This window comes from Cucurbita pepo, chromosome 4, assembly GCF_057944985.1.
Source record: "Cucurbita pepo subsp. pepo isolate OVF chromosome 4, ASM5794498v1, whole genome shotgun sequence".
In the NCBI taxonomy this organism is placed as follows: Eukaryota; Viridiplantae; Streptophyta; class Magnoliopsida; order Cucurbitales; family Cucurbitaceae; genus Cucurbita; species Cucurbita pepo.
Window position 1 is genome coordinate 13,085,477 of NC_141801.1, and position 25,716 is coordinate 13,111,192.

The 25,716-nt window shown below is 39.1% G+C and overlaps 7 protein-coding genes and 2 non-coding genes across 10 annotated transcripts; 5 read left to right on the forward strand and 4 right to left on the reverse strand.

The window, feature by feature from the left end:
* Positions 1–3,418: 3,418 nt before the first annotated feature.
* LOC111793786 (ER membrane protein, putative (DUF962)) lies at positions 3,419–5,080 on the reverse strand. Its single transcript, XM_023675825.2, has 4 exons — positions 4,420–5,080; positions 3,912–3,974; positions 3,764–3,835; positions 3,419–3,669 (listed from the first exon to the last, which is right to left on the reverse strand). Exons 1-4 carry the CDS (start codon positions 4,765–4,767, stop codon positions 3,559–3,561), a joined length of 594 nt encoding a protein of 197 aa, XP_023531593.1. The 5' UTR covers positions 4,768–5,080; the 3' UTR covers positions 3,419–3,558.
* A 188-nt stretch (positions 5,081–5,268) lies between these two features.
* Positions 5,269–6,727, forward strand: PNSB4 (NDH dependent flow 6). The gene is made up of 6 exons (XM_023675827.2): positions 5,269–5,532; positions 5,622–5,657; positions 5,758–5,917; positions 6,012–6,067; positions 6,150–6,221; positions 6,301–6,727. The coding sequence occupies exons 1-6, from the start codon at positions 5,431–5,433 to the stop codon at positions 6,412–6,414; spliced, it is 540 nt and encodes a 179-aa protein (XP_023531595.1). The 5' UTR covers positions 5,269–5,430; the 3' UTR covers positions 6,415–6,727.
* LOC111794140 (small nucleolar RNA snoR122) lies at positions 6,632–6,710 on the reverse strand. The gene has a single exon (XR_002815033.1). It is a non-coding gene; the product is annotated as a small nucleolar RNA snoR122 (small nucleolar RNA).
* Positions 6,728–6,795: 68 nt separating the features above from the next.
* On the reverse strand, positions 6,796–6,880 carry LOC111794118 (small nucleolar RNA R44/J54/Z268 family). The gene has a single exon (XR_002815013.1). It is a non-coding gene; the product is annotated as a small nucleolar RNA R44/J54/Z268 family (small nucleolar RNA).
* Positions 6,881–10,236: 3,356 nt separating this feature from the next.
* Positions 10,237–11,870, forward strand: LOC111792559 (expansin-A1). The gene is made up of 4 exons (XM_023674065.2): positions 10,237–10,394; positions 10,475–10,611; positions 10,704–11,016; positions 11,092–11,870. Exons 1-4 carry the CDS (start codon positions 10,279–10,281, stop codon positions 11,396–11,398), a joined length of 873 nt encoding a protein of 290 aa, XP_023529833.1. The 5' UTR covers positions 10,237–10,278; the 3' UTR covers positions 11,399–11,870.
* Positions 11,871–13,118: 1,248 nt separating this feature from the next.
* Positions 13,119–14,226, forward strand: LOC111794017 (chlorophyll a-b binding protein P4, chloroplastic). Its single transcript, XM_023676119.2, has 3 exons — positions 13,119–13,366; positions 13,442–13,857; positions 13,946–14,226. The coding sequence occupies exons 1-3, from the start codon at positions 13,161–13,163 to the stop codon at positions 14,080–14,082; spliced, it is 759 nt and encodes a 252-aa protein (XP_023531887.1). The 5' UTR covers positions 13,119–13,160; the 3' UTR covers positions 14,083–14,226.
* A 656-nt stretch (positions 14,227–14,882) lies between these two features.
* LOC111792136 (HNH endonuclease) lies at positions 14,883–18,771 on the forward strand. The gene is made up of 4 exons (XM_023673468.2): positions 14,883–15,340; positions 16,891–16,929; positions 18,410–18,494; positions 18,583–18,771. Exons 1-4 carry the CDS (start codon positions 14,945–14,947, stop codon positions 18,663–18,665), a joined length of 603 nt encoding a protein of 200 aa, XP_023529236.1. The 5' UTR covers positions 14,883–14,944; the 3' UTR covers positions 18,666–18,771.
* A 1,732-nt stretch (positions 18,772–20,503) lies between these two features.
* On the reverse strand, positions 20,504–23,304 carry CDF3 (cycling DOF factor 3). 2 transcript variants are annotated; one of them, XM_087123204.1, is made up of 3 exons: positions 23,111–23,302; positions 22,602–22,666; positions 20,504–22,486 (listed from the first exon to the last, which is right to left on the reverse strand). In XM_087123204.1, exon 3 carries the CDS (start codon positions 22,388–22,390, stop codon positions 21,242–21,244), a length of 1,149 nt encoding a protein of 382 aa, XP_086979330.1. In that variant the 5' UTR covers positions 22,391–22,486; positions 22,602–22,666; positions 23,111–23,302; the 3' UTR covers positions 20,504–21,241. The 2 variants fall into 2 exon arrangements, with proteins under 2 accessions (XP_086979330.1, XP_023531924.2); XM_023676156.2 differs by lacking the exon at positions 22,602–22,666 and having other exon boundaries at positions 23,111–23,304.
* Positions 23,305–23,973: 669 nt separating this feature from the next.
* On the forward strand, positions 23,974–25,676 carry LOC111793523 (geranylgeranyl diphosphate reductase, chloroplastic). Its single transcript, XM_023675448.2, has 2 exons — positions 23,974–24,725; positions 24,841–25,676. Exons 1-2 carry the CDS (start codon positions 24,030–24,032, stop codon positions 25,540–25,542), a joined length of 1,398 nt encoding a protein of 465 aa, XP_023531216.2. The 5' UTR covers positions 23,974–24,029; the 3' UTR covers positions 25,543–25,676.
* The last annotated feature ends 40 nt before the right edge of the window (positions 25,677–25,716 follow it).

Here is a 25,716-nt window from a genome sequence, read left to right on the forward strand (position 1 = left end):
CTACGTGGCGGTGCCACCCCTTCCACAATAAAATATAGTAATTCATGTCATATTTTTCAATCCCAACATAATAAATTTAATCTTTATAAACCAATAGGTTGGCTCGAGTTTTGGAATTGGTCTGATCCTGGAAAGCCCTATGAAGCACTGGAGTCATCCTATACACGGGAAGGGGGTGCACCCAGGTGTGCAGATACTAAGAGTAGACTGACAGAAAGAGGAGAGGTTTAACACTTTCAATACTGGAACAAGAGCCTCGTCTTCCTTACTACCGGATTGTTTTGGGATGCCCCTAATAATCGAGGAATGGTGTTATGCATTCACCTTGTATAAGGATTACATACGCGGCTATCGAATCTAAAAAAGAAACAATATTTTAATATACGTTTTTTTTTTTTTTTTTGGGTTAATATTAAAATGAAAAGCAAGATTAAATTGAAAGAATTATGGAATTATCAAAGAAATCACATCCCAAAGTTAGGTAATGGTTGAAATAATTGAGATAATGTTAATTAAATATATGCTTCAAAGATAAAGCTGACCATTGCCTAATTTTAATATAAGTTTTTTTTTTTTTTTTTTAATTTTATTTACCCAATCATCTTCTGCCATTTGCTTGTTCCCTTCCAAGTTTGCATGCTTGAAAATGATCAAACATTTGACAGCCTAACTTGGTTTATAATATCATTTTCTTTTTCTTATCTAAACTTTATCTTAATTCAAATTGGTAGGTTCAAGCGATAAAGAAAGGCGGTTTTTTTAAATCGAGTGAAGAGAGTTTAGTCGTTGTTGATATATGTTATGAACGAACTCTACTCCTAACTCACTGGCCAAAGTGTACTTCCAAGGATAAATAAGTAAAACTCTTTATCGTTCCACGAGAATAATGAAAGAATATAATTCATGACTTTGACTTACGAGTACCCGCTCAAAGTAGGGACCCTACAACGAGAGAAAAAGCTCCTAACTATTGCAACAGTTTCGAGCTACTGTAAGTGTTGTGGCACGAGTATACTAATAAACGAGGAGCTACGAATAGTCACTCTATTATTTTAAGATATTGTATATAAATAAAGACAAAGATCGCTTAGTTTATATAAAATATAAAAGCAATAACTTCTTAAAGTCTTTAAATGGTCAGTTAAATGATAATTTGACAAACTTTTATTATTAATTTTGTTGAATCAAGAACTAAATAGTTATTTTTATAAATAAGCAAGCTTTTAGTTTAAAAAACAGAGAATTAAACACCAAACATTATTGTCAAAAAAGATAATTTATTGTATGTAAAGGCATGATCAATGTGATTAATAAAATAAGTTAGATATGATAATAACATTTATTAAGGTTGATTACAACCTTTATTGGCTAAATTCATATGTCTTGTAATATACATTTTAAATTTCAATATCACATTAATACAAATCTAAACTTGTCTTTAAAAGAAAACAATCTCGTGTTTAGCTAGATTGTAAGTATACCAACTTCTCTTATTAAAGGCTAATACTCATATAGTCGGAGTTTTTTTAGCAGTTTGGTTCGGAGGGAGGTTCAATAGTAAGCCAATGAATTAGAAGTCAAGTTATAGTATTAGATGGAAATTACGAGAGAACTTAAATTTTCTAGAATAAATATAATAGCTCAAGTCGAAGCAACTTTGTCTAATTTGGATTTTGGGCCCCTATGTAACCTTCCAATCCATTGCTTTGTTTGTTCACCTCTCGATTTTGGGGAGAGGTTTCCTTTATTCACCTCGGGAGGTTTTCACACCCAATGCTTTGTTCACCTCGAGGTTTTCACACCCTTTTAAGTAATACTTTGTTCACCTCTAAGAGGTTTTCACACCCTTTTAAGTAATACTTTGTTCACCTCTAAGAGGTTTTCACACCCTTTTAAGTAAGGTTTTGTTCACCTCTAAGAGGTTTTCACACCCTTTTAAGTAATGTTTTGTTCACCTCTTTGGGATCTCACATCGGATACGTAACGGGTCAAACTAGACAATATCTCGTAACAATGGGTTTGGTGGGTTTGAATGGTTAGAGTGAATTTTAGTGAATGGAACTTTTGAATTTCATGCGTATGCGAGGAACACGCCTATTCATATGCATGGCAAGATTAGAAGACATCAAAACAGCAGGCAACCTGTTTGATGAAATTCCCAAACCAGATTTAGTGGCTTGGAATATAGCCATTCGACTGTCATGTCTCTCTTATGGGCTGTGTACAACGAAGCACTTGCTTGTTTTCAAATGTTGAGCGGAGTGGCTGGAGACCGATGAAACCATACTAGTTGTGACTGTCTTGCCATGCTCTGCGCTTCATTGATCGACATGTACGCCAAGTGTGGGGCAGTCGAAGACACGCACAGGATGCAGAGTATGGAACACAATGATGATGGCATTTGCAACGCATGGTGATGCAGAGGATGCACCGACACTATTCTCAAAGATGTTAAGAGAGAAGCTTGAGACTCCTGATGTTGCAACTTTCTTGGGAGTATTGTGAGCTTGTATAGCAACTGAGGAAAGGTGGAGGAACGGAGGAGGCATTTTGATCTTATGGCCAAACACTGAATATCCAACCCACGCTTAAGCAATATGGATCCACAGTGGATATTCAGGGACGAGCTGGGTTTATTGAACAAGCTTATTAGCTGATAAGAAGCATGCCAATTGAGTGCAGTGATATTATATGGAGAACATTACTCGCTGCCTGTTGGATGCAGAGAAACGTTGTATTTGGGGAGAGAGTAAGGAGCCATGGTCTGGAGATAGAGCCAGATCATAATAGTAATTATGTTCTTGCAAATATGTATGCAATGAAAAGGAGTATGGAAACCATAGCCTGATTATAGTTACTTGGAAATCAATCCACAGAGGAAGTTGGAACTGGAAGCTGTTGGGAATTGTAATGATGCCCAAAGAAATGAAAGTTATTGTGAGATCCCATCTCGGTTTGAGAGGTGAACCAAACATTCTCGAATCTTTGTAGAGTGTGTAAACCTCTCCCTAAGGAGTCGTTTTAAAACCTTGAGGGGGATGCCTAGAAGGGAAAACCCATGGAGGTTTGAGCGAGGGGAAGCCCAAAAAAGACAATATCTGATAGAGGTGGGTTTAGGCTTGTACAAATTGTATCAGAGCTAGATGTCGGGCAGTGTACTAGCAAGGACGCAGGGCCCCCCGCCTCCAAGGGAGGTGGATTGTGAGATCTCACGGTTGGAGAGTGGAAAAGACATTCCTTATAAAGGGTGTGAAAACCTCTACCCAGACGCGTTTTAAGGGAAGCCTAAAAAAGAAAGCGGACAATATCTACTAGTGGTGGCTACAATGTGCATTCATTTGAAGATCTTGTAAACAAGTAAGTCGTCATTCATTTTAGTGTACTCTGATAGACACGATAGTAAAATAGCAAATCAAGGTTGAAAAGCAGAACATGTACAATAATATCATTGATAGATTTTGAAATGTTCATATGAAGTAGTTAGTTAGTTTTCACACTATTTTTACTAAGGGCAACCCAGATCAGACCTTTTTTTAATCGAAGTCCAGGCAATTCAACCTATGAGAGCTTCTTCTTTTCTTTCCACTCTTTTATATCTGCTTCTATCTTTGCTTGCACACTTGCACTAAACCCAGGATATGGTTCATATTTGAATAAAGTTTGAAGAACCTGCAACCAACCAACAGGAACAACGAAGCTACTTTACTTCATTATCGACACCAACAAACACCCTCAGAAGATGAGAAACTCAGACAAAGAATACCTCCAAAAACACAAAGAATGGAGCCATTAGAAAGGCTTGTGCAAGATTGTCCAACAAAGCCGGTGCACGTTTCTATTGAAAAATGCAAATTAAATTAAGATTCAAGAACAGACGCAATCAATTTGTCAAGATGAGTGATCTGTCTAACCTCAAACACTCCATGGCCTATAAACTGGTTTGTCCAACAGAACAGCTGAGCAGCCAGTACCACCTGATATACAACAAAAAATGAATTAGGTTGGCGTATGCAGTATGGAGCATTACTAATGTCCTGAAATTGTTTTCTAACTCTCAAGGACTAAATGGCCTTGAAATTTTGGTGAGGCTAAGGATCTGTCATAAATAAAGAACTATTATGTTTATCAACCAACTGGTCAGGCAATAAAAGCTCCTTCCATGCGCAGCAATATCAACCCCAAGTGCCGTTTGACACGGCCCCAACTTGCTGCCACTTAGATGTCAAAACTTTTAACACATCTTCCAAATCCAACCAGATTAGATTAGATTACAAGCTTATAGTGATTGTAAGCAGAGGCAAGTAAAAACCCATCAAGGAAATTTCAAGGAAGAAACTTCAGTGCACTCAATAGTAGTAAACAGACAAATTTACTACAAGAACCCGGAGTTAAATTGAAGAAGAGAAAGTGGGAATTTACCTTCCAAGTCTGGGAATAACCAAGTCTATTGGAGATGAAGCTTGCTCCAACCCAACAGACGAAACAAAGCAAAGCGGCCATGGACCCTGCTTTCTTATCGAAAATCACATAAGATGCAGCATAGATTAAAGTGAAAAGAAATCCGAAGTTCAAAACCAGGCCATGATCAAACCCACAAGGGGATTTGGGAATCGTATAGAAAGAAGGGGTGAAATACAAATACATGAGAGTGGTGAAGAAAATCGGCCAAACAAACAGGACATGGATGAAAATGTTGATTGGGTTGCTGTGATAAGCGCCATAGAAGGCGAAGTGCCTTTCCAGATCAAAAAATGCAGTCTTCCCCATAGAATTTTGGGGGGGAATAGACAACCCCAATACGAAACGATTGCTGGAAAATGTTCTCAGAAGAGGGAAGGCGTGCAAAGGGAGATAACCGAATAGATTATGAGGGTTAGACAATTGTTAAAGGATGTGTTTATTGGGGCCATTAATAATTCGAAAAGGTGACCTAGAGTGGAGTAATTGGGGTGGTTAACATAAAAAATGGACCAAATTCTGGAATGGTCCTTCTAATCTATTAGTTTACATAATGAGAATAAATGTGCGTGATGCATATGCAAAGAAAAATTTGGTGGTATCGGTTCGACTGTATGTGAAGGAACGTTTGGGTCAAAAGAAAAATAAAAAATAGGGAAGAAGAAAAAGAAACACATGGTAAGGCAGAACAGAACCACTTTACATTGGCCTTTTGCAGGGTGACCCGTGTTACTGGCCCAACGCTCTTAACTCCAATTTAATATTTGATGAACCTTAACGACACGTCCCGTCGCCCTAAATTGGACCAATATGACGAATTAGGGGAAGTGGATCAAAGGGATTTCTCGTCTATGACAATTATGCAGAACAGGGAAAGTGTGGATAGAAATGGATCCCTTATCCATTCTTTCTTCTCCATGAAGAATTAGTTTACAAAACCCAGGTAAAGATACATTATTTTCTACTGCAATAATGGCTAAGGCTATCGCAGGCTTCAGCATTATCAAACAAACCCTGTATAGCTCCTCTAATCTCCACCCACACAAGTCGACCCACATCCCATTTTCGACACTGGTATGTATGCTAATCCTTTATCCTTTCGTCTCAAAACTCTTATCCATTTTAATGAGCTGGATTTGACCACTTTATTACAATTCATGCAGCTTCCAAACTCCGGAGTTTTCAGCCATCGACAACTTGTAAGTAGCTCTTGATTCTCACATTCAATGGTTAGGAAAAACGGGTTTTCCTTCGCCTAATATTTGTTAGTTCATTCATATCCTTTTGTGCAATAAATAGACTGAAGGTTCAAAGCGCCAAAGAGGGTCTCTAGGGAGAGTAAATGCTTTCCCAGATTGGCCACTTATGGCAGTTCTAGTTGATCACTTGGACGGCCAAAGAGACCTTGTTACCCACAAATCCATAGTGCATCTTAGTGATGAAGCTATCAAGAATGTCTGTAAGTGTTTGATTATACTGACATTTCTATAGATTGCAAGTAAAAATTAGTATATTGAAAACTAACCTTCATTTTACCCATTGATTAATGTCAGATAGTCTTTACATCATGTTCACTTGTTGGGGATGTCTGTTCTTTGGCTCCATGAAGGTAAACCATATCTTTAGTTTCATTCTACTTGGGTTACGTAAAACAAAACTTTTGTCTCAGGCCTTCAAGGTTATGTTTTTAGGATCCATATTATGATTCAGAGGTGTACAGAAAAGATGGAGGCGATGGAACAGGACATTGGGTCTATGAGAAGGTGAATTATCCAACTCTTGAGCAATGACACCATAATTTACACTCAATTATTTTGCCTGAGTTTATATCTGATATTGCAGCAAGAGGACATTGAAGAAGCAGCAAGAGCAGAGCTATGGAGGGAGGAGCTGATTGAGGAGATCGAACAAAAGGTTGGAGGACTCCGAGAGTTGGAAGAAGCTGGAAAGAAATAAGAGCCAAACGAGAATTTGGGCATCCATTTATGTTCTTAACACAGCATATTCATTATGCGTATAAAATCAAAAGCCTAGGGCTTGATGGAAATACTCTATGGTTTTGTTTCAGTAACAATCTCACAGTTCTTTCCCAGTAGAACAGAGAACAAAATGTAAATCAGCAGAAACCATCGAAAACGTAGAAAACATCAGTTCTTTCTTTATTCAAAGAATTTGCCTCAGAGGTAGTGACAATCTTGTATTATCATCACTCTTGTATCTGGTAATACGTGCAATTCAATACATCACAGGCAAATTTCCAGATTACAAAGATTTCAGTTCAAAAAGAGTGAAAGAACAAGGATATTAGAAGAGAAGAAATGAAAATCATAGGTCGTAAGAGCATCAGAGAGATTCCCAACAGACGATCATCATTCTCAAGCTGAGTACTGATGTCCCTGTCTGTTTCATCGTCACTTGCTCAATTGATCCAAAAAATAAAAAACTTGAAGAAAATACGAAAAGACGAATCAACAAATCTCGACGAAATGAAAAACACATTAGAACAAGTTCCATGAAAAGGCAGAGCCTCAATGCTTCAAATTAAGTTCATTTCACAGAAACAAATCTAAAAGCATGAAGACGACGTGAGAAGGAATAACAGCGACAAAAATTAAGGATTGATTCAAGTGAAAGAAGACGCAAGATAATGGATTGATTTCAAGAATGGAAGTTCCAAGAGAATGAAAATGCAGTTAAATATGAAACGAATTGAGCTAGGGTTTTCAATACGGCGTTCAATAATCACGACCGTTGATCAAACGAAGCGAACATGGATTTCGACGGTCCAATATGAAATCTACAGCCCAATAACGAGGCCCATTATCTGTTCTGGACCCATTGGTTGTATTTAATTCAAATTTATTAAATTGAATAATTATATTTAATTTAACCCAAAAAAAAAAAAAAAAAAAAAAAAAAAATTTGAACAAGTTATTTTAACTTTAAAAATCTCATGTTTATTAAGTTATTATGGCTAACCACTTTTTAAGTTATGTGTATTTATTTTTAAGAGAGTCACATTTCAATTTTATACACAGTTGAATGTACGAGAGAAATTTTTAAAAAATTTATATTCAATAATTATTCGAAATCACGTAACTTTATATGATAAGGTTGGTAGTATCCGCTTAATCTAACATCTTTCAATACACATGTATGGTGTCAGACAGAAATGTTTAAGGGGTTTTGGTTTGTAGTTTAGGTTCTGTGTCCATCAAAATGTATCCCACTCTGAACACTTTGTTTTCTGCACACAACACAGCTGCACTCCAACACACCCTCCCCCTCCGTGTCGGTGCCACCCCCATTACTCGCTTCCATCGAACTACTCACTTTAAAGAAAATGTTGTTCATGTTACACGAACACAACTCTCCACAATGGTATGATATTGTCCACTTTGAGCATAACCTCTCATGGTTTTGCGCCTCATACCAATGGAGGGAGTATTCTTTATTTATAAACTCACGATCATTCCCTAAATTAACCGATGTGGGACTTTCATCATCCAACAGTTCAAACTATCACAAGATGTTGCAATTCATCATGACTAATTATGGTCATAAATATATATATATATGAATGTTACAACTCTTACTCATGGAATGTCAAGAGTATTCATTTTGAGATTGTATAATACTATGTATGTTGTCGAGACTTGAAAAATGTAGTAATGTTTTTCTTTTGCCAATGACAAAGTTTCTTTGCACTTTCGTGTAGTTTATACTGCACGTTTAAAATCATTTAAACTTGACATGAGAACATAACCGGTTGTTGAGAGACAAAAGCTTGCATATGTTCTCCTATGAGAACACAGTCGATCCCATCTCTTCTCGAACCTAACGTGGCCGTTTTCCATCATATGAATTTTTATCTATAGATGGAGTCATTACCGAGAAGCTCGTGGAGAGATCAATTCACTACTTCTTCTTGACTCGACTCGACATTATAGCACATAAAGCATAGATAAGGAGATAAGGGAAGAGAAGGTGGTGAAAATAATTGGAGAAAGAAAGAAAAAGTTGTTACAGATATGAAGAGTGAAGTGGAAGGAATGACCTGTAATTTCATAAACAAATGGATGGTAAAGCATAAGCCAAGGAGAGTCCCACAGCCCTAAACCCTAAACTAATACTCATTAAAGTATAATTAAACAAAATTAAGTGTTAATCTTATAATTAACTCCGAATTAATTATGGACTTGTTGTTTGGAAGGCAAGGACAAACACAGCTGCATGCATGACATCATCCACGTGTAGTGTGTGTTAGAGAAACCTTTCCGATGATGTTAAACGACAAGTTTTGTCATTGGACGGTTCATGTCGTTTCTTCATGCAATGCTCCAAAGTCCAAACACAACATTAGGGTTTTACAAAAGTTGTTGTTGTTACCATTTGAATTGGATATGTTTTGAAGATCCAATCAGACGTTGACACGAGAGAGACAGCACAGTAAAGTGAAAGGGGAATGATTCTCGTGATTGTTCCGCTCTTGATGGAATATAATACCCTAAGCCCCCTGTGAATAGATATTGTCTGTTTCAACTTGTTACTCATAGTCATACGCGTTACCGCTTTAAAACACATCTTTTAAGGAGAAGTTTCGACACCTTATAAAAATACATATCACCATCCGTCATATAGTTTTAAAATGCAATTGTTTGGATGAGGTTTCGACACTCTTATAAAAAAAAATACTTCTTTTCTCTTTTCAACCCATGTGTAATTTCACAATCCACCCGCTTGAGAGAAGTGCCCAACATCGTCTCTGACACACCCCCAGTGTTTATCTCTAATACCATGGGATCTCACAATATACCCCTTGGGAGGAGGGCTCAGCATCCTCTCTGACACACTACTTGTGTCAGGCTCTCTGATACCATTTGTAACAACTCGAGTCAATCGATAATAAATATTGTCTATTTTTGTCCATTACATGTGACTGTCAGTCTTACCATCTTAAAGCATGTCTACTAGGGAGAGGTTTCTATATTTTCTTTTAACTAATGCGAGACCTCACATGAAAATAATGATACAGCCTTTTAGTTTTGATAATGGATCCACCCATTTGTTCATGAAACTTAGGTAGCTGGCACGGGTTTCAAAAAATTAGAATTTAGTCACTAGACATTAGTTTTTACGGTTCAAACAGCTCTATTTTGGTCGAACCCAATGCAGCCCTTTTTTTATGAAAAGAATAAGGTAGGTTGCATCATGGTGTCCAAATTGAAAGCCTTTCTTTCCATGTTTTAAATTGATTTTGGCTCCACGGACCAAACAGTGCACACATTTAAATTTTTGAATGGAGTCCTACATGAACTTCCTTTTTGCTTTCCCATGCCTGAATGCTTAAGCATATATTCAAACAGCACGCCTACACAGCTAATGCTTTACAACCAAGAAATGATGCAAAAAATAAGGCCCAAAAGGAAGGGTTGAAGTCCTTTTAAGAGGGAAGGACTAACAAATGAAGCGAAGGATTGGCGTTCTCAAAGCAAAAGGGTATGGGCATAGCATTAGCTGCGCAATTAACTGTCTCTAACTGTCATTAAAGCCAAAAGTTGACCACTTTTTTGGGTCTCTAAACGCTATTAATTGTTGGAAGGTAGAGTTCTTAACCATGTTTATGGCCACAAAGTGATGGAACTCCTTGAACAATACTTCGGAAACCACGTGGTTTCATGAAAAGTTGTTATCCCCCACCATAGACAGCAACCGTCTGGACATGGCAGTTTGAGGGGCCCCCACACGTCGGTTATTTGCTGTGGCGTTGGGTAAAGCAATCGCCAAATAACGTTTCTGGTCTCTCCAGTTTCTCTATATATGCCCCACCTTCCTCCCCTGCCCTCCCCAACGAAACCCTTCTGCCTTCTTTGCCTCTTTTTTGTTCTTTTTTCTCTCAGGCATTTTCACAAACAGGTTGTGGATCATTTGAAGAGGTCAGTTAATCTCTCTATTTCCCAACTTTTTAGGGCGATTTAGAGTTTTTCTTTCGAGGGATTTACTGTTTTTTGTGTAGGAAAATGGCGTTTCTTGGACCTCTCTTGGTGGGTCTTCTACTCTCTTTGGGATGTGATTCTGTTCTTGCCAACAATGGAGGTTGGATTGATGCCCACGCTACGTTCTACGGTGGGGGCGACGCGGCTGGCACAATGGGTACGTAAAAAAATCAAAACTTTCTACAATTTGAACACATTTTTACGAAACCCACAAGTTGAAACTAGTTTTTTTTTTCTGGGTTTTTGCAGGAGGAGCTTGTGGCTATGGGAACCTGTACAGCCAAGGGTATGGAACGAACACAGCGGCATTAAGCACAGCCCTGTTCAACAATGGGCTGAGCTGTGGTGCTTGCTTTGAAATCAAGTGCGTAAATGATCCAAAATGGTGTCTTCCAAACTCCATTGTTGTCACTGCCACAAACTTCTGCCCACCAAACAATGCACTCCCCAACAACGCCGGCGGCTGGTGCAATCCGCCCCAGCACCATTTCGACCTCTCCCAGCCCGTCTTCCAGCAAATCGCTCAATTCAAAGCAGGCGTTGTCCCAGTGGCTTACAGAAGGTATGAATAATACGCCCTTCTAGACTAATTCGCTCAATGCTGAACTCAAAAGCTGAATCGAATATGCAAATGCAGGGTGTCTTGTCAGAAGAAAGGAGGCATAAGATTCACAATAAACGGCCATTCTTACTTCAATTTAGTTCTTGTAACGAACGTTGGTGGAGGTGGGGATGTTCATGGGGTATGGATCAAAGGGTCGAAAACAGGGTGGGAAGCAATGTCGAGGAACTGGGGGCAGAACTGGCAGAGCAATTCATATCTGAATGGACAGAGCCTGTCGTTCAAAGTGATCACCGGCGATGGCCGGACGGTGATATCCAATAACGTAGCACCAGCTGGGTGGAGCTTTGGTCAGACTTATAGTGGGCTTCAGTTCCCATGAACGGAAAGAAAAAAACAGAACAGAACAGAGGCGTTCCTGTTTTTTTCTTTTTTTTTCTTGTTACTTTATAGGAAATTGTGTTAAAAATAGGTGTTTTTGGAATGGGCACTGCTTTTAATGTGTTCTTCCAGTGTGTCTGTGGTTTAGAATTAGTAGTTTAGAGGGAGTTTGTTTGAATATATTATTATGTGGGGTTTGGGTCTGGTCTTGGGGTGGTTCTGCTGTGTGTGTGTGTTTTAAGGCAATGGCAGAGAGAGAGAGAGAGAGAGAGAGAGAGAGAGAGAGAGAGAGAGAGAGAGAGAGGATACTGGCAGCGGTAGGCATTTGACACCCGCCACTTTGTTTCTTGTGTTAGCTTAGAGCTGTGTGGGGTTTATATAATATTAGTTTAGTGTTAGGTTGTTTGTTGGTTCAGTTGTTTTCTTCTTTGTTCTTCTGGTTATATCTTAAATATATGTAAGTTTGTGTTAAATGAGATGTTGAACTTATAAATAACATATAAATGAGGGACTTATTAAATATAAATTAGTTCGATGAGACCAAAAAGTTGGTATTTGGGCCAATTCCAGACCTTCTCTACCCAGATTCGATATAGTCTTAGTTTTTGGTTAAGAGGTTGAGGGTTATTGAAGGTAAATGGAGATCATGTTGCTAATGTGAGATTCCACGTCGGTTGTTATAAGAGTGTGTAAACTTCTCTCTAGTAGACGTGTTTTAAAACTGCGAGACAGATGACGATATGTAACGAGCTAAAGCAAAGAATATCTACTAGCGGTAGCTTGGATTGTTACAAATGGTATCAAAACTAGACAGAGGACAGTGTGTCAACTAGAACGTTGGGCTCCCAAGGGGTGGATTGTGAGATCCTACATCAATTAGATAAGAGATCTTTCACATTTTAAAATCGGGAGGCTGATGACGATATGTAACAGAATAAAGTAACAATATATACTAACAGTGACTTAGATTGTTACTGGTTCTTTTCGGAGAGTTTGAGAAATTACAAAAACTTTGATAGATGATATCCACTCGTTTTTAAATTTGGATAAGGATTTAAAATATGAATTCAGACACCATTGCATAAATTGTTACAAATGGTATCAGAGTTTTGGTAGCATAGCATGTGATAGCACGAATCCATGTTGCCCTAATTTAGAATCTACCAATGTCGAAATGATATTCGCACCTTGGGCTTTGCCTTGGGTCATTGGGTTATCTGGGCTTCAAATGCGTTGTCTAGCCCAACTTTGAGGCCCAACTTTGATACTGGGCCGCTGAAACTTCGGAAATATAATCTCAAGCCCAATTAGACTAGATAATAGAGACAAAATATTTAAAGATAAAAATATTTTAAATCATAAACATTTAATATTTAATATATAAAACTATTTTGTTGGTGTAGAGTTGAGATTTCTTCTGATGAAAGAGCCAGCTGTCGATCTCAGATTGGAAAGCCACGATTCCACGTGGGTATATTTCCACAATCGTATCTCTTGAAGAACACCCTCCACGTAGGACAGAGATGGCCCCACAGTATCATAATCCATCCAATGAAAACGTAGAAACATATTGAAGATATTACTCAAAAGGATAAAGCGATAAGCCCCATCGTTTCCTTGACCGTTAGATCCTGAGAATCTTGTCGATCCACCGTCAGATCTGAAGAGCGAACGAGAACCACAAACACGGCGTTGAAGCGAAGTTACAAAGGCCTGCAATATCCATTTTCTTCCTCAACCCAAGAAACAATCATTAAGAAGAAATGGCCACCGTCACCACTCAAGCTTCCGCCGCCGTTTTCCGGCCATTCGCCTCCCGATCGAGGTTCCTTACTGGGTCTTTCGGTAAGCTCCACCGCGAGCTGTCGGTTAAACCGGTGGCTGCTTCGTCGCCTTCATCTTTCAAGGTTGAAGCCAAGAAGGGAGAGTGGTTGCCTGGTCTGCCATCTCCGGCGTACTTAACTGGCAGGTAACGCCATTAACGTAAATTTAGCTCCTTGTTTATTCAGATTCGTAATAATTTAATCCTTCTCATAAAATGCAGTCTTGCCGGCGACAACGGGTTCGACCCACTGGGTCTAGCGGAGGACCCAGAGAATTTGAGGTGGTTCGTGCAAGCGGAGCTCGTGAACGGGCGGTGGGCGATGCTGGGTGTGGCCGGAATGCTTCTGCCGGAGGTTTTCACGAAGATCGGAATCATCAACGCGCCTCAATGGTACGACGCCGGAAAAGCAGAGTACTTCGCGTCGTCTTCAACTCTGTTCGTGATCGAGTTCATCCTGTTCCATTACGTCGAAATCCGGAGATGGCAGGACATTAAAAACCCAGGAAGCGTGAACCAAGACCCCATTTTCAAGCAATACAGTTTGCCCCCAAATGAAGTGGGGTACCCTGGTGGCATTTTCAACCCCCTGAACTTCGCTCCCACTCTTGAAGCCAAGGAGAAGGAAATCGCCAATGGTAAGATCTTCAAAAAGAAAACCCAGATTTTATATTCTGATCTTAGGAGCTGTGGCTTACGATGCTGTGAATTGGGTTTTTGGTACAGGGAGGCTCGCAATGTTGGCGTTTTTGGGGTTCATCGTGCAACATAATGTGACTGGAAAGGGGCCATTTGAGAACCTTTTGCAGCACATTTCTGACCCATGGCACAACACCATTGTCCAGACATTCGGTGGCAACTAAATTTGGAAAGTGAAAGCTTCGTGATGGCTTGAAATTCTTTTGAGATTTCGTTTTTGGGGAGTGTGTTGCAATGGAATGTGGATATCAGTGTACAGGGGTGGGTGTCGTCGATGTTGTTGTTTAAATGACATGATCCTTCACTCATGAATTGGGCATCACCTCCTTCAACATTCATCTTTCCAATCGCATTAATGCTCAAATCAACTTTTGGAGTTTAGTGATATGATCAGAGTTTATACTCCCAGTGAATAATATCATATTATAGAGATTCGTAATTTCTAACACTTAGTAATATGAATTTGAGACGTAGTTGAAGTGACGATCTAAGCTAATTAACGACTGTCACTAACTTAATATTTTATCCACTTAATACTTATCTAGTAGTGTCAAATTGAGTAAAAGTGAAGTTTGATATCAATGCATGAGACAGTTCAACAATTTATAAGGAATTATTCGAGGATTAGTTTGTCAAATTATTACATTGTACCAAAAAGAATAGCTTGATTCCTCACACGTGGGTTGACTCGACTAGTCATCAAGCCACATGTTGAACTAATCATGATAGTTTATTTTTCTCCTTACAACATAAATTAAAGACATATTTGAATCTTCAAACATAACGTGTAAAAAGTTTGACATAATCTATGCAGTGTCCAAAGATGGTTTTTATCTGTACAATCATTTTTTTAATTTTGTATAAAAGTAAAAAGTGTTAATAATATTTTTAAAATTTGATTGGTATTTTATTTATTTTGTCGTACTCAATAATCCCTGGACGACACGTCGTTTAACAAGTGAAACGAAACAAGGGCCACTTCTCATTATTACCGCTCAAATTATCCGCCAACGACCGAATGATGAGATGAGGTCGAGCAAAGAATCGAAGAAGAAAACTCGCCCCTCATCACCGCTCAGGGACCGAACCAGTCCTTCAACGAGGTTCGAATCGAGGCGTCATGGGTCTCACTCATCGAGGCTCAGCCCCTCTACTTCCCTTCTGGACCGTGACCTTGTCACCAGCGAAGCCAATCTCCTCGGAGACCTAAAACTCTCTCCCGATCACTCAGTTTCAGACTACAATCCCCGGAGCTTTCCTTACAGTGTGAAGCAGCAATGTTGGGATAAGGCCGAGAAGATTAAAGGAAGGGACCCAGATCGGTGGCGCCGAGATGCTCTTGGTAACACTGTTTTCCGAAAGCTTGTTGGCTGCCCCGGTTGTCTTTGTCATGACTATGATCATATTTTGCCTTACTCTAAGGTACTTACCCCTTATCGATTCTACTCTTTACTCCAGATGTTTCGTTGGTATTCCTCTTTTCTTTTCTTCTTTTTTTTTTTTTTTTTTTTTTTTTTTGGTGGTGGTTCTCGTATTTTGTTGAGTATGGGACTGGATTGTTGTGAAGTGCTTTGTGTTTGCTATCGTAATGTAGGCTGTATGATGGAAACGAGCAAGAACCTTTTATAGTTGCTTATTAGAGACATGGTCATGGTAATTGTTGGGAGGGAGTCCCACATGGGTCATCCAAGGGGATGATCGGGTCTATAGGTAAGGAATACATCTCTATTGGTATGAGGCCTTTTGGGAACACCAAAATAAAGCTATGAGAGCTAATACTCAAAGTGGACAATATCATAGTACTGTGAATATATGCGATTCCTAACATGGTATTAGAGTCTTGCTCTTAGCTTAGCAATGTCAATAGAATCCTCAAATGTCGAACAAAGAAATTGTGAGTCTTGAAGGTGTAGTCAAAAGTGACTCAAGTATCAAACAAAGGGTGTACTTTATTCGAGGGCTCCAGAAAAAGGAGTCGAGCCTCGATTAAGTGGAGGTCTGTTCGAGGGCTACATAGGCCTCAATGGAGGCTCTATAGTATACTTTGTCCTAGAGGAGGATTGTTGAGGATTTTGTTGGGTGGGAGACCCACATGGGCTAATTAAGGGGATGATCATGGGTTATAAGTAAGGAATACATCTCCATTAGTATGAGATTTTTTGGGAAGACCAAAAGCAAAGCCACGAGAGCTAATACTCAAAGTGGATAATATCATCGTGGAGGATCGTGATTCGTAACGGGTCATATTACTTTCAATTCTACTTGATTGTGCTCTTGGTTTTGTTTATTTGACTTGTTGGTGGGTTCTTCTTTCTACATTATGGATTTGGCTGTCATTTTAATGTATTGCGACCTGAAAATATTTCATTTCCATTTCTATTTAGATTATCACATGTACATGATGTATTTACTCAATAGCTTAGAATTACAGTATTGAACTTTTGATGCTATTAAATGGTTGTGGAATTCTGTTATAATCTTCTCTTCTTTCGGACCCAGGAGATTTATGCACAAAGATTACTTTCATGCTTATTTCTTCCTAAGTTTTCTTGGACTTTTCCGAGCTATAACATAGGAAAATGACCTACTAATTGGTCTAAGTTTATACGAAAGGAAGCTTAGAATTAGCAACTAAATGTGTTAAGAGAAGAATGGTACTGTCAATTATCAGTAACCATGAACTTCTTTGTGGCTTGCAAATTTTAAAGGGGGTTTGGGGTCTCCTCATCCAAGCCCAAACTGAGTATATGACTAAGATGACTATTCCATTATTCATCCCTCGAGTATCACTTCCTTTTTCCATTCTCTCCTTTTTTTCCCTTTTTTTCCCTTTTTTCTTTTGAAAAATTGAGTATCAGATTCTGAGAGGCTACTTGTTAAGAAGTCAATTTTAGCATGTATGTTTCTTTCTAAATTCTGTTACTGTTTTGCGTTACTCTTGAGAGATTGAGTTTGAATATTTCAAATTGCAGGGAGGAAAAAGCACACTGGAAAATTGTCAGGTTTTGCAGGTAATAGTCCTAATGACTTTCCCTTATGCCATCCAAACTTCATTTAGTACCATACTCAACCTTCGCTTAGTTTAAGCATCATATACTTGAATTATATTAGTTTAGGCATTATTCCTTCAATCTAATTGGACTAAGAGAGTATTATATTAAAGAGGACAAAAATGTTATTGTGCATATTTAAGGAATGAAGAAATAATTAAGATACGTGGTCATGTTCTCGGAGTTTCTTTGGTAGCTACTGGTTGTTATGATGCTTAATAATGTGTGAGGTGCTGATACAAAGAAGTTCTTAATGCTTAGTTGACTGTGCTTATGTTGCCTCCCTCTCTCACACACTTCCTTTGAAGTACCGTAGGATAAAAATTGTTCTCTCAGTTGGCTGATCATCCTTGATTGTTCTTTAACCTGGTATCTGGCTTTAGATTAAAGAGTTTACTATATAGTAACTTACTTGCTAGATTATAATTTAAATTCTCTATTCAGATATTCTATCTATCATGTGTTAGAGAACATCACTTTTTTTTTTCTTTCACTTGGATGTTGATTATTCCAAGGACTTGGTTTACATTCTTGTAAAGTGGGGGGTTATTGATCTGGATCGGAAGCACGAACACATAGCATTCTGGCTAATACACTTACTGTGCATTTAGATTAACTTTCTAAGTAATTTTAGAAGGCAAAAAAGTGTAATATATATTTAAAAATTAATGTAAAGTGTTTGAATTTGATTATCGAAAAGTGATTATAAGTAATTGATCGGGAATTACTTTATTGTTTTTTGACATTTGTAGAATCACTTCTAGATATAGTGCAAGAAAACAAACTTGATTATAATCACTTTTAAGAAAATGTAACCAAACACCCAAAGATTTTAATTAAATTTCTTATGAGTGTTCTAAGAAAGATTTCTTTTAAATACATTTATACCACACTCAATCATTAAAATGTTTAAATACCTTATGGAATATCATTGCTAATGCTAGTAGTCAAGAAGCACATATACTTTAGTTTGGCTAGCATGTGTGTTCGACACATATTAGACACTTGGACACTTATTAAACACTTGTTAGCACAATAGATATATATTAGACTTTAGTTGTACAAATTCAGCATAGGTCCAACATTTTTTTAAGATACATATCGAACTTCTAAGTACCCTAAATAGACACACGACAGTATAGTACAAAAATAATAAATTTTGAGAGTAAAATACATCAAACTTTTTTAAGCATATAAATGCATTTATTGCCTTTGGATTTCCTTCTGGTATAAAAATGATATATATTTTAATAAACTTGTCCTAGAGGACGTGTCCTTGTTCTAGTTTTTAAAAAATGACGTGTCACCGTATCTGTCATATATGTATCTGTATCCGTGCTTATTAGGCTAGGAGTGAGTGGTTTTTAGAAGAAAAAAAAAAACATTACTTCCAAGAAAGAATTCTTATTTTCTTTTGATGACTGTATCATCTACAATTTAGGCAACTGTTAATCGATCGAAGGGAAACCGTACTGAACTTTCAAGAGCAGAACTAATTCAGAAAAGCTCTTACTGCCGAGTTTCAGGTGCACTAGTTTTATTTAACTGCAATGGATTATGATTTTACACCTTGGTAATGATATCATATGGCCAATTGGTTTAAATCACTTACAGGTCGAGACATGGACCTTCTTGAACTGTCTGCCTATGGCAATGTACATCGTGGACAAGACTCAGGAGGGTGCAGAATTCAGTGACTCATCGAGTTATTATATTATTATCTTTAGTAGAATTGATTCCAGTCTGATACTTGGAAACTTAATAACAAAAGATTGAAATGAAAAAAGTAGGGAATTTTTGTTATGTTCTTATTTCATTCCTTTATGCGTATCGGGTATGAACGAATTGCGTATGCAAACGAGCTCGTTGATTTCATAGTAACATGTTTGATGTGTGTAGATCCTATGATTGAAGGGTTAAGAAGGGCATCATATGGGAAAAGAAAGAAGTGAAAGAAAAGGCAGAGTATGTGCAAGCTGTGAATTCATTTGTAAAGTTAAAATTCTTAGCAATAACACTGTGAGGCAGGAAATACATTGGGTGTTCCTTTCCTCTCATTCTTTGCGTAATGGGGAAGTGATGCTTCACACCCCATACCCACCCTTCTTCTTGTGGTTCAATCAAAATGATAGGAACAGTAAGAAACCAGCTCATTAAGTAACTTTGACCTTTTGGAATCATTTTTTCATCTTTTTTTTTTATCTTATTTTTATCGATATTTCTAATTGGATAAATTCTATTTTGGTTCTCCGGCTCCATTTAGATTTTATTTTGGTCCCTAAACTTTTAATGGGTCGAAAGCTTATAGTGTTTTTGTTAATATTTCAAATCAAAAGTTGGGAAGAATATGGCATAGAAAGCATAAACAAAAGAGGTATTATAGTGGGAAGTTGACTCTATGCAACTTCTTCTGAACAAAGTCAACTTGGGCAGAAAAACCAATAATCTGAGATAAAAGTAATCAGATTACATAAACAAAGGGTTTTCTTTTTTCAGATATTTCAAAGCAAGCACTTGATGTTAGTGGAAATAGCACTAATCCGAGTAAAAATATAATGCAAATCACAGTGTAAAGTTGATAACCCATTCTCTTTGGGTGCCAACTTCAGTGATCCAGACACAGAATTCAAATTGTTTAACTGAACATCAGCAGAACAGAAGGCATTTCAACTCTCTGTTTATTTGGTTGCCTGAGAGTTTCAGTGTAATAAATTCTGTAGCTTTCCACACAACTAAACCAAAGGATGAGCGTATGGATGTGATGCGATGGACGGTGGTTTCACAAGGGGAAGAAAAGAGCAAAAGGAAATAGAGAAATGCCAAGAGTGATTTGTGGCCTTGGCTTCTAGCTCCTATAGCACCAGATTTTCTGCATAATATGGGGTCTAGATTTCATCCTACCAACAAAATATCTATGTATTTCTTTGCTAATGGATTAGTGACGAACGACCTTGATACTTTTGTTTTGGTGAAAATCCAAGTTTTGATCTACATTCAACCAGTCAAATATCTTTTTTTTCTCTCTTTAAATTTGGAAACTTGATGTATCAGCCCAAATCTACGGCCGGTCAATGTTGTTTTCTTTGGCTTGTTACGTATCATTGTCAGCTACACGGTTTTAAAAGACGTCTACTAGGGAGAGGTTATCACACCCTTATAAGAAATGCTTCGTTCTAATCTCTAATCGATGTAAGATCTCACAATTCACCTCCCTAGAGGGCCAACGTTCTCGCCGGTACACCACCCGGTGTCCGGCTCTGATACCATTAGTAACAACCCAAACCCACCACCAGCAGATATTGTCTGTTTTGGCCCGTTGCGTATCGCTATCAATCTCACAGTTATAAGGAATGCTTCGTTATACTCTCCGGCCAACGTGGAATCTCACACTTCATGTTTCTATGTCTATCTTTATTAACGTATTTTTATTAACTTATTCCACAAAAGAGAGAGGCAAGGGAAAGTATATGGAAAAAGAGAACCCCAAAGGGTTATAGACTACTTTTTCCCCGGTACAGTTCTAGGGCCAGAAACCTTTCATCCAACTTTGTTTCTTTTACCATAAGAAAGGGAAAAGAGTGGAAAAGAAAAGTGTTTCCATGACAGTCTTTTAAAGCAAGTAGCCTTGGAGTTTTGTTGGGATTGAGGAGGAAAGGGACATAACTTTTGCTTTGTTATCTTTAGTTGATGTGAACTAATGAGTGTTGAAAGATCTAGGCATCCCTCTAGGATTTGTGACTTGTATTCCTCAGCCTTTTTGGTGCTCACCAAACTGCCCCTCTACTTTTTCAAAGCTTAGCTGTATGGAATATCACATGTTGCTCTGGCTGTTGGCATCATTCTAGAGATATTGAAATGCATTTCACCTTTTTGACAATGACAGTTATCAGCCCTTTGGCTGTGCACTTCCCTTTCTGTGTTCTTCAAAATATTTCCAGGTGAATTATCAAAACAAGGATTTGAAGTTTGGGTTCGGATGGAATGGACTGCCAATAGTATCAAAACTGAAGCAATCTTTTGGCTGCATTTTTATACATCTGAGAATCCTTAGCTGCCACTCTATACATCGGTTATTCACATAGATATGTACAAAAGGATGGCTTGATAATGGCAGCTACTCTTTCTATAGAGATAACAATTCCGGGATTCTTGGAAAACTGGATTGCTTCTTGGGTAGAAGAAGCTTGAGATTGATGCTTGTATCCACTTCATGCTTAAGCTTCTTAACTTAAAGACTTCTTTTACAGTGAACCTGGAAAATAAAAAATACCATTCACGACCGCTCGTGGAAAGTAAGAGATCTTGACAAGGCTGCAGGGTTGGCTTGCAAAACTGGAGACAACACTTCAGAAACGTTACTCTTTTGGTCGCCCTTTGATTGGAAAACATTAGACAGATCAACAGCTTTGATTGAATCATTCTTAATACCAAGTGTCTCCCATATTGAACTCTTAGCAGCTTCGTTTGGATCATCAATCCTTAAAGTTTTGGGAACCAAAACAGATCCATTTTTCTGTTTTGGAGGATTTTCCATCTCGGAATTATCAGCCTGGAGTTCGTCGCCGTCTCTCGAATGCTTCCCTAGCGTCGGAGAATTTGGACCAGGGATTGGAGGACAGGGTTGTGGAGTGAACCAAGGAATATTCCAAGAACCTGGAGCACTGCAACTCCAATATGTTGCAGGGTAGAATGATAAAGGAACTCCAGGAGGGCAGAAGGCTGGTGGAGGTATTGGTGCAGTCCATGAACAAGGCCAAGGAACACCAGGAAGACATGGGATTTGAGAAGGAAAACCATTGATGTTCTGCATCTGTGGTTCTTGAGGGAACCCCCTGGCTCCATTCTCCATTGAGCTTGACATTGTTACTGAAGATGCACTAGAACAATCATCACCAGTTTCCCCACCCTCACAAGGTCCTTTGGCTCCCTCAAATTCATTCCTTGTTCCATTCAAGACCTTTCTTTCTGCAGGATGTGATACATTGACCATAGATTCACATACAGGTGCGCTTACACTGAAATTGAGGACTCGTCCATTGCCTTTTGATGCTAGGTGGTTGACCTCAATGGGAACATCAATTTGTGCAGCTCGAAGAGCCTCTGAGATTGTAATGTGTTGGTAGTGTGAGGCTGAGTTCTTGTTCTTTCGGCGGCCAGCTCCAACAGGGACATTCCTGATGGTACCGCCTTCAGTCCAATATCTTTGACAGGCTTTGCAAAAATGGCGTGGTTGATTGACATTATAATTATTATAATAACAAAACTTGGTTTCCATGCTATTGCAGCGGGGACATGGAAGTATCTTATCTGGTTTCTTCAGTTTCTCTTTCGAGTTGGGGGCATCATTGTGCTCTTTCTCAGTTTTGCTTGCTGCGAGCTTATCATTTTCATCAGCTGATAAAACTTCAGGATTCATGTGCATCTCATTTGCTGTTTTTACACATGCATAATCCTCTGAATCATGAAGAGTTTCCTCTTTTGCAGCTGAACTCTCGGCGGCTTTTCCTACAATTGCATGCTGAAAATTGGAACAGTTCTTAATACGCTTTATCAGTTATAGATACCAAATAAATTTGAATCTACATATCAGAAATCGATAGCAGATTAAGGAAACTGGTTGGCAGTATAATAACCTAGAAGAACGAAGAGTAATGATATTTAATTCCCACTTGTTTCCGAAGTTGCCTACAACTGCATCCTGAAAATTGGAACTAGTTGCACGGAATAGGATATTCAAAAGAAAATGATAATCAAGATGAATGGAATTCGAAGTTCAATGGTCGAATAATAAGAACTCTAGCTTGATTATCGCAGAACTCGTAGTTGATTGAGACCTTGGTAGGACAATTTTCTTGTACGAATAACAAATCATCGATTTATGTAGATTGATTCAGTGTTTTTTCATTCGAATCTCAAAAGATTGCGGAAACTTTCCCTAGCTCGAAGCATCAAAAACCGAAAACAACAAAATCTGAAGAACATCTAAACGGTCAACACACCAACCGCCATGTTCCTCGCAGAGTACCGTAGTTCCGGAAGAACCAACTCAGTTGGAGTGATACCAAATTCCATAAAAACAAACAGGTCGAATTCAGGAATCAGTAAAACAGAGTACACAAAACCAGGATGGACTGAACTGTACCTTTTCTACTGCTCCGTCTCGATTTTCTTTCTCGGAGCTTGAATCCGAATCATCGCTTTCCATCAACGGAGCTTCAGAGTCGGCCGGAAGCGGAATCTCCTTGCCGAAAATTCTAATGGCAGAGTCCTTAATCTCCATCATTTTTGAAGACCAAAAGAAGATGAAAGTGAAAAGAAAAAAATATAAATAAATAAAGAGGAATTGGATATTGGGAGTCTCTGCTGGCATTGGGCAACTTGGTCCGCGTTTTTGATCCGTTTAAGCAATAGGTGGATGCCACGTCATCCCCTTAATTTCATTACCAGCCACATGTTCCTTCGCTTTCTTATATTCTCCAACTTGTTAAACTAATATGTCTAATCATCCTCCACGTCTGCAAAATTCGACACGTGCGAGAATTCTTATCTCCCTGTCCCCACCAAGAATACTTTTAAATCTAAAAGCTTACGCTATTGGTCCACGTAAGAGTAATTAAATAGCAAAACCAAATTAAGACCTTTTTTTTTTGTCTTAATTTAATCTAATAATTTAATATAGCATAAGACTAATTAATATGTGTACTTAATTAGATTATATTAATGATAAGGACGGCCGCGTGGGATAACTTAATTGGCTGAGCTGCATGTACGACATCTTTCCTCAGGTGGAAGAAGTAGACACGAAACCGTGGTGACGTGGCAGTACCAGTCACTCAATTGTAATTAGAATTAAAAATAAAAAAATAAAAGGGAAAAGACGAAAAAGGGTATCCTGAAAATCCAGTACAATTATCCTTTTCTAATATCGACCGTCCATTCTCAACATCCAACGGCCAACGCTCACTCATATCCCCAACCATATCCATTAAATATATAAAAATCATCCAACTAACTCCCACAGCCATTACTTCACTTCGAGCTCCACTCCCCTGCTCGACGAAATGGCCTCCGTCGCCCTCAAATCCTTCATTGGCCTCCGCCAATCTACGCCGGAGAAGCCTCATTTCGTCACCCAAACTAAGGCCAACCCGAACCCCAAATCTCTGCGCCGGTTTTATGTTGCTGCTGCCAAAACTAGCCCTAAAATCAACGGACGCAACCTCAGAGTCGCGGTGGTGGGCGGTGGCCCTGCCGGAGGATCGGCCGCCGAAACTCTCGCCAAGGGAGGCGTGGAGACTTTTCTGTTTGAGAGGAAGCTTGACAACTGCAAGCCATGCGGTGGTGCGATTCCCCTGTGTATGGTTGGCGAGTTCGATCTCCCGTTGGACCTGATTGATCGCCGTGTCACGAAGATGAAGATGATTTCTCCGTCGAACGTTGCAGTCGACATCGGCCAAACCCTAAAACCTCATGAGTACATTGGAATGGTTCGGCGTGAGGTTCTGGATGCGTATCTTCGCGATCGAGCTGCTGAGAATGGGGCTAATGTGATTAATGGCTTGGTCATGAAATTGGAGCTCCCGAAGGAACGAAATGCGCCGTATGTCCTTCATTACACTTCGTACGACGGGAAGAAAGGTGGTGTCGGAGAGAAGAAGACATTGGAGGTAGACGCCGTGATCGGTGCCGATGGAGCCAATTCTCGCGTCGCCAAGGCCATTGACGCCGGAGATTACGACTACGCCATCGCATTCCAGGTAAATCGATTCTTGGGATTAGGGCTTAATGTAGTAGAAATTATGGAGAAGCTAGGAGAAAAATAGATTGAACTGTGCTGAATTAGAGAATTGGGGGTTTGTAATTTCATTTCAGGAGAGAATCAAGATCCCCGACGACAAAATGGTGTACTACGAGAATCTTGCTGAGATGTACGTAGGTGACGACGTATCGCCGGATTTCTACGGTTGGGTGTTCCCGAAATGCGACCACGTGGCGGTCGGCACCGGCACAGTGACTCACAAAGCCGACATCAAGAAGTTTCAAATAGCCACACGAAACAGAGCGAAGGACAAGATCTTAGGCGGCAAGATCATCCGAGTTGAAGCACATCCAATCCCAGAACACCCTCGTCCACGGCGGCTGGCTGGGAGAGTGGCACTGGTGGGCGATGCAGCTGGGTATGTGACGAAATGCTCAGGCGAGGGCATATACTTCGCAGCAAAGAGCGGGCGAATGTGCGCGGAGGCCATCGTGGAGGGGTCGGAGAATGGGAAGAGAATGGTGGAGGAATCGGACCTGAGGAAGTACTTGGAGAAGTGGGATAAAACTTACTGGCCGACGTACAAGGTTCTGGACGTGTTGCAGAAGGTGTTTTACAGGTCGAATCCGGCGAGGGAAGCTTTTGTGGAGATGTGCGCGGATGAGTATGTGCAGAAGATGACATTCGACAGCTACTTGTACAAGAAAGTGGTGCCTGGGAATCCATTGGAGGACTTGAAATTGGCTGTCAATACAATTGGAAGCTTGGTGAGAGCCAATGCTCTGAGGAGGGAGATGGACAAAGTTAGCTTATAAGATCATGAATTCAAGCATACCTTTTTTTTTTTTTTTTTTTTGTAGATGGGATGATGCTTAATGTTGTTTAATGTAGATCTGCCTTTGATTCTTGTTTAATTATATAAGATTATGCAAATCCCAATTTTCTTTAATCTTTAATCAACTATGATGCCAACCACATGGGTCATAACC

Bases quoted from the DNA above. Each gene is read 5' to 3' on its own strand.
- LOC111793786 (XM_023675825.2), bottom strand. From the start codon at position 4,767: ATGGGGAAGACTGCATTTTTTGATCTGGAAAGGCACTTCGCCTTCTAT. The intron at 3,836-3,911 runs GTTAGACAGATC...ATTTTTCAATAG, and splicing joins TAGGCCATGGAGTGTTTGAG to AAACGTGCACCGGCTTTGTT. The intron at 3,670-3,763 runs GTATTCTTTGTC...GGTTGGTTGCAG, and splicing joins CATTCTTTGTGTTTTTGGAG to GTTCTTCAAACTTTATTCAA.
- PNSB4 (XM_023675827.2), top strand. From the start codon at position 5,431: ATGGCTAAGGCTATCGCAGGCTTCAGCATTATCAAACAAACCCTGTAT. The intron at 5,918-6,011 runs GTAAGTGTTTGA...GATTAATGTCAG, and splicing joins TGAAGCTATCAAGAATGTCT to ATAGTCTTTACATCATGTTC. The intron at 6,068-6,149 runs GTAAACCATATC...TTATGTTTTTAG, and splicing joins TGTTCTTTGGCTCCATGAAG to GATCCATATTATGATTCAGA.
- LOC111792559 (XM_023674065.2), top strand. From the start codon at position 10,279: ATGCCCCACCTTCCTCCCCTGCCCTCCCCAACGAAACCCTTCTGCCTT. The intron at 10,395-10,474 runs GTCAGTTAATCT...TTTTTTGTGTAG, and splicing joins GTTGTGGATCATTTGAAGAG to GAAAATGGCGTTTCTTGGAC. The intron at 11,017-11,091 runs GTATGAATAATA...ATGCAAATGCAG, and splicing joins GTCCCAGTGGCTTACAGAAG to GGTGTCTTGTCAGAAGAAAG.
- LOC111794017 (XM_023676119.2), top strand. From the start codon at position 13,161: ATGGCCACCGTCACCACTCAAGCTTCCGCCGCCGTTTTCCGGCCATTC. The intron at 13,367-13,441 runs GTAACGCCATTA...CATAAAATGCAG, and splicing joins CCGGCGTACTTAACTGGCAG to TCTTGCCGGCGACAACGGGT. The intron at 13,858-13,945 runs GTAAGATCTTCA...TTTTTGGTACAG, and splicing joins GGAGAAGGAAATCGCCAATG to GGAGGCTCGCAATGTTGGCG.
- LOC111792136 (XM_023673468.2), top strand. From the start codon at position 14,945: ATGAGGTCGAGCAAAGAATCGAAGAAGAAAACTCGCCCCTCATCACCG. The intron at 15,341-16,890 runs GTACTTACCCCT...TTCAAATTGCAG, and splicing joins ATATTTTGCCTTACTCTAAG to GGAGGAAAAAGCACACTGGA. The intron at 18,495-18,582 runs GTGCACTAGTTT...AATCACTTACAG, and splicing joins CTCTTACTGCCGAGTTTCAG to GTCGAGACATGGACCTTCTT.
- CDF3 (XM_023676156.2), bottom strand. From the start codon at position 23,251: ATGATGGAGATTAAGGACTCTGCCATTAGAATTTTCGGCAAGGAGATT. The intron at 22,487-23,110 runs GTACAGTTCAGT...TCCAATTTTCAG, and splicing joins GAGACGGAGCAGTAGAAAAG to CATGCAATTGTAGGAAAAGC.
- LOC111793523 (XM_023675448.2), top strand. From the start codon at position 24,030: ATGGCCTCCGTCGCCCTCAAATCCTTCATTGGCCTCCGCCAATCTACG. The intron at 24,726-24,840 runs GTAAATCGATTC...ATTTCATTTCAG, and splicing joins ACTACGCCATCGCATTCCAG to GAGAGAATCAAGATCCCCGA.